This window comes from Phyllostomus discolor, chromosome 3, assembly GCF_004126475.2.
Source record: "Phyllostomus discolor isolate MPI-MPIP mPhyDis1 chromosome 3, mPhyDis1.pri.v3, whole genome shotgun sequence".
Classification (NCBI taxonomy): Eukaryota; Metazoa; Chordata; class Mammalia; order Chiroptera; family Phyllostomidae; genus Phyllostomus; species Phyllostomus discolor.
Window position 1 is genome coordinate 92910376 of NC_040905.2, and position 5497 is coordinate 92915872.

The following is a 5497-nucleotide window of genomic DNA, read 5'->3' on the forward strand; positions in this document are numbered from 1 at the left end:
ACTGGGAGGTGCAGGGTGGTGGGCCCAGGGTCTGCCCCTGACCCTGCTCTCCTGCCCCCAGGAGGATATGCAGCAGATGGTGAGGGAGCGGGTCGACAGTCAGCTGCAGAGAGAGTCCAGAGACACTGAGAGAGTCCCCACGGAACCTGGAGCAGCCAGGGCACGAGTCCCATTCCCCCTGGGTCGGTGGAGGCGCTGGTGGTGAGACAACTCAGCCCTGAACCTTGAGAGCAATGTCTTTATTCATTAAAACTTGAGGTCTGACCACCTTTGCACCTCGTGCCCTCTTAGTGCCTGCCTGAGTCCTTCTGTGCAAAAACATAGAACAGGCCGCAGGACCTTGAAGCCTCGGGCTTCAAACATGGCCCCTCTGGCCAGTAACTCTTAGGCCAGGAAGCCTCGGATGGCAGCCATGAAGTCCTGTGGGCAGTCGGCATGGATCCAGTGGCCAGCATTAGGCACAGTCTGCATCTGGGCTTGAGGGAAGAGTCGCCTCATCTCAGGATGGTGGCTGGGACTGTCCATCAAAAAAAAAGGGGTGAAAGTGGGGAGATGGGAAGAGAAAGAACAGGGAGAGATGGACAGCCACATGCCTTGTGGTGTTTCCAAGTTCTCTGGAGCTCCCTGCCCACACCCAAGCCCTCCCCAAGGCAGGCTCCCCAGGCCCACTTGTAATGCATGCTCCACCTACCACCCAGCCTGGCTTACCGCACAATTTTAGAGTTTTCACCAAGGAGGAAGAGGGTTGGCCCAGGGTAGGAGTCTTGTTGTGATGGAAAGGCCAAGATCTTGTCCACATGCTGGGCCAAAGCATCCAAGTTCACCCTCCACACAAAGCGCCCGTCTGCCTCCACCAGGTTAGTGAGCAGGAACTGCCGCAGAGCCAGGTCCTGTGGTGGGGCGCAGTTGTGGGGGTAGGGTGAGGCCTGGGCTGACATTCACACTCTTCCCTTGACAGGTCCCAACCCACCATCTGGGGGTTCGAGGGTTATCACCTGGATAAGAGGGCTGAGCTGTTTATCGGCCAGTTTGCGGGCACAGGAGCGGGACACCTCGTGTGGGATGTCTATGGCCTTCATAGCTGCCATGTAGGCTGGAAAGTCTGCGCTGGATGTGGTCTCCACTGGGCTGATGTCCACAGCAACCAGACGTTCCACCAGCTCTGGCTGTGGGAGAAAACTGGACTGGGGACCAGCCTTAGGGCATGCACAGCAGGTCACAGGCATAGTTCCCTGAACCTGAACTGGCCATCCCAGGCTCCTTGGAGTCCAAGGTTGCCTGCTGGGCACTCAGGATTTATACTGGATGGGAGGAAGCCCCAGATAGGAACCACTCACCCTCTGTAGTGCCAGCAGCATGGCTGTCTTGCCTCCCATGCTGTGGCCAATAAGGACACAGGGCACTAGGCCCAGCTGGGGCAGGAGGTCCTGTAGATCCTGGCTCATGGCCTCATAGCTCATGTCTGGGCTGTGGGGGCTGTCACCATGGTTACGAGCATCCACTGTCAGCACCTGAGGAGTGGGGTGAGAGGGGGACAGCACCAGCATCCACATTCAGGTCACAAACAGTCAAAATCTTGGAAGACCTGCAGGTTGAGGGCGTGGAGAACCTGGAGAGAGATCCTGAAGTGGAAGAAGGGCTCGGATGGTGAGAAGGCCCAGTTCTCAGACCTAGGAGACCCAGAGGAAGAACCCGGGGTCACTGACAGAAGAGAAGGCCCAAGGAGTGTGACCACATCTCTGTAGGTCTGTCCTGCCTGGGTGACAACCCCAAAGAAAGCAGATGCCAAGAATTTCCAACAGCTGAAGCACAGAAGGATGGGTTGCTATAAGAAGTGATAAGTCCCTTCACATCCCCAGTGAACAAGCAGGGGGCTGGGCCCCCTTAACGGGGAGGATGTTGGCATTTAGGCACTGGACAGCAGAGCCTAGTTCAGTTTCCAACGTACAGATGGAGATAGACAGGATGGATGGGAGCTTGAGGAAATGAATGGGGTCCATCTAGGACCTGGGCCTGCTCTGCAGGATCCATCTTTAGAAGGTGAACCTCTATTTTCATTTTTGCTCAGAGAGCCCTGCCACTGATCAGCCCCGGCCCAGCCGAAAGGGGGGAGGAGCTGCAGCCCCCCTTCGAGTTTATCTGTGATCCCGCCCACCAGGCCCAGCCTTCCGCGGGACTCCTCCTCTCCCGGAAGCTCACCCTCCGGCCTGTCTGTCTGGCCAGGGCCTGGGCGATCGAGTTGAAGTTGGTTTTGCAGCCGAAGAGCCCATGCAGAAACACGAGGGCTGGGCGGCCCGCGTCTCCATCCAGAAGCTTGTAGGAAAGCGGCACCGGCCTGGAGAATAGAGCAAGAATGGGGGTACATTCTGAGTCGGCTAGGGAAGAGGTTTGGAGGGGAGGCCTGGGAGGAGGCGGGCCCAAGCGGAGAAGGTGGGGCCATAGGGGCTGGACCGGAGGAGGAGGTTTGAAGGACGGCCTCCCACCGGGCGCCCTTGACTGACCTCGGCTCAGCACCGCCTCGGCCGCTGCTGCTGGGTGCGACAGGCACCGCGGACAAGCTAGTTCTGGAGAGCTGGAGCCCCCCACACGGGAGCCTCCACGTGCGAGCCCAGCTGAGCATGCCCAGGAGCCACTTCCCTGCACGCACCTCGCAAGCACTTCCTGCACCCTAGCTCCGCCTTTGCTGAGTCCCGCCCAGTTCCTACTGGAGCTCCGCCCTCCTCCCCCGCCAGCCCGCTATCGCGGAATTTCCCGCCTTCGCTCACGTTTCTTTACGTAATCCCAGAGAACAGTCAATTTCCCTTTAGCTCCGCCCCTCGCACCGGTACGCAATCCCGTAGACACCCACCGGCGGGAGCACCGCCCTTGGCCACGCCTTGGGCAAAACTACTAAAGGATGTGGCCCCGCCCCGCAAAGCTCCGCCCGGCCCGATGCAGAATTCTTGCGCGAAGTCTGAGTCCGTTGATAAGAGAATACGGTCCCAGCTTCTCTGAATGTCCTGGCTTTTGATGCGAGCTCTGGGCAGCTGTGAGGCAGGCTCTTGGCAAGGCTAGGAGGCCCTACCAGGACCCGCGCCCGGCGCCGCACCTGGTCAACTTCTCTGCCCTCATACTACGCTTTGGGTGGGTGCCACACTTCCTGTACCGCCAGGGGGCGCGGGCGAGAGGCACCTGGAGTGGCTCCCCAGCGTCAGGGCTCCGGCTCGGAGGCACAGTGAGAGGGTGGGAGGTGACAGGCAGGAAGGAGTATCTCTTACCCATCCTGAAGTCGTGGACTATGGAAAGAGATAGGAGGGACTCTAGAGGTTAACTTCAATCCCCTATCCCCTTTCACTGCAAATGGGGAAACAGGCAAACCAGAGCCTCCGGCCTGCCGCTCTTGCTGCAAGTCAAAATGGGAGGCCAGGGTCAAACCCTGGTCAGATGTTTGTACTGATGGTGGCATCTGAGTTAAAATGGCTCAAATCTACTTCCTTCTCCCCAGCCCCCTTTTACCAGTGGAGCAATAAACAATCTTCTCACCCCTAGAACTCAGCACATCCTGCAGAGAAATCGCCTTTCTTTGGGACCGTGACCGGCTGTCATCTTCTCTCCCTAGTGTGGGGAAGAGGTGGCGGTGGTGATACCGTCTCAGATCTCAGCTGGCTTCGACTGTAGTCCGTCCTTTAGGAGTTTGCAAGAGTGGCTGCTCTTTCTTACAGCATTCTGCTCATAAACTTTCTGAGATTCCCCATCCCTAAAATTGAAAGTTGAAACTTCATTGCATTCCAAGCCTCTCCCAGTCCAATCCTCCCTACTTTTCCACCAACGAGGCACCCTGAGAACCAGACTGCACACCTCCCTTTAGGTCTTTACCATGACTCCCCACTCTCCCTACTGGGATGCTGTGCCTGCATTCTAGATAGCTAGTTGCTGTGTCTGGGATAACTTCCACCCCCCTCAAGCTTTCCCAGATTTCCCTGGTTGAAACTAATCTCTTCCACCCTGTGTTCTCAAAGCATTCAACAGTCTACTATACAATACTATAGACCTGGCCTTCTCTATGTCCACCATAGACTGGGGGCTCCTGGAGGACCGGAACCATGTTTTCTTCACCTGCTGCTAAGTGAGGTAGTAATTTTACTGAGTGATCATGGAGAGATTCAGGGCAGTGGCTGAGGCTTAATTGAAGGTTCAGCTGGTGGCTGGGTCTGTGACCCCTCCAGGAGATGACAACCTGGGCTAGCAAGGGTTACACCTGCCTTTTCCCTCTTGAGGGTAGGCCAGATGGAGTCAAGACCAGTAGGAGGCATTCTCACTCTAAGGCCTAATAATGCCTTACCTAATAAAATGGCTCCCAGCTTAAATCAGCCTGAGGACTGGCAGGTGTTTTGTTCTAATCTGAGTATGGCTTTGAAGTCACTGGAGACTCTATATACACCAGGTGGTGTGATCATCTGTTACCAGCATAATCATTAGGGGAATGAGGAGGACACCTGAGCCCTGGGTGGAGGCTGGTCTAAGACTTGGGAGGGGTCCTCAGAGAGTGAATCAAACAGTGTTTAGCTCGAGTAGGAAGAAGGGGAAAGGAGTTCATGTAATGTTGGTAATTCAGAAAAGTCGTATTTGAAACTGCTTCCCACCCTCATACCAGCCTGTGTGGCCCAGTAAACAGCCTGGCCCAGGACCCTGGACATCAGCCCCCAGCCAGAATTCTGGGTCTAAGGGCAGAAACAACCTTGAGACTCCCAGCCCTGTCATGAGGCTGATTAGGGTGGGGTCAGCTAGCAGAAAAAGCAGTTGGCTAGAGGTCTGCATTTGTTGCTATCTGGCAAGGGCCCCTGTAACAGTGTGCTGGGGAAGGGTCAACCTAGGGACTGCCCACCCCGACCCCAGCTTGTTGAGAACAGGCCAGTAGACTCAATGTTGGGGGGGGGGGGTTCCTCTGGGAGGGTGGGCATTAAGTTGCTGGAGGGGAGGCCTTCTGAGCCCCTGACAAGCTGGAGTGATGGGGAAGAGAAACAGGAGTGTAGAATAACTCTGGCTACCTCTGAGGAGGTCGGGTCTACACTTCTGGGTCCCGACTTCCCTTGTGAAGTGAGAGGACGTTCTCATCCTCATTTTATTGGTGTGAAAATGGAGAGGGAGAGGTTGAAGTAACCAAGCTCCAATCCCTCAGCCGGTGTGTGTCACCCAGCCCTAATTCCTTCCCAGGCTGAGGGACTTCTCGTGCAATGCTCCGCCCATCTGGCTGGGAACCGCGTGCCCAACGGGTACTGCCTGAAGAGGCTGGGACACTGTACCCAGGTGGTGGTGGTGTTGAATGGGTTAAAGCGGGTAGGTGGCGGGTGTCCCATAACCGCACCTGGACCAGTATCGGTCACGTGGCCAGGGTTTCACCTGCCCCGCTGAGCAGGGACAATCAGGCCGCTTGTTCCGGGGTTGGTCGCCATGGTGACAGGAGTTTGCCTGGGGAGGTCACCAGGGCAAATTCCTGCGGGCCTGCCGGGTGGGGCAG

At 56.7% G+C, this 5497-nt stretch overlaps 1 protein-coding gene across 4 annotated transcripts; it reads right to left on the reverse strand.

Annotated features, from left to right (window-relative positions):
- Positions 1–224: 224 nt before the first annotated feature.
- Positions 225–3112, reverse strand: ABHD11 (abhydrolase domain containing 11). Of its 4 annotated transcripts, none has more exons than XM_036020812.1 (6): positions 2502–2912; positions 2200–2335; positions 1338–1511; positions 996–1166; positions 709–890; positions 225–517 (listed from the first exon to the last, which is right to left on the reverse strand). In XM_036020812.1, exons 1-6 carry the CDS (start codon positions 2618–2620, stop codon positions 385–387), a joined length of 915 nt encoding a protein of 304 aa, XP_035876705.1. In that variant the 5' UTR covers positions 2621–2912; the 3' UTR covers positions 225–384. The 4 variants fall into 4 exon arrangements, with proteins under 4 accessions (XP_035876705.1, XP_035876707.1, XP_035876708.1 ...); XM_036020813.1 differs by having other exon boundaries at positions 402–517; positions 692–890; positions 2502–3106; XM_036020814.1 differs by lacking the exon at positions 996–1166 and having other exon boundaries at positions 2502–3112.
- Between the last annotated feature and the right edge of the window lie 2385 nt (positions 3113–5497).

Coding starts and splice junctions, on each gene's coding strand:
- ABHD11 (XM_036020812.1), bottom strand. CDS start 2,620: ATGCTCAGCTGGGCTCGCACGTGGAGGCTCCCGTGTGGGGGGCTCCAG. Junction 1,512..2,199: donor CCAGACAGACAGGCCGGAGG/GTGAGCTTCCGG, acceptor CCCACTCCTCAG/GTGCTGACAGTGGATGCTCG. Junction 518..708: donor GAAAACTCTAAAATTGTGCG/GTAAGCCAGGCT, acceptor TTTGATGGACAG/TCCCAGCCACCATCCTGAGA.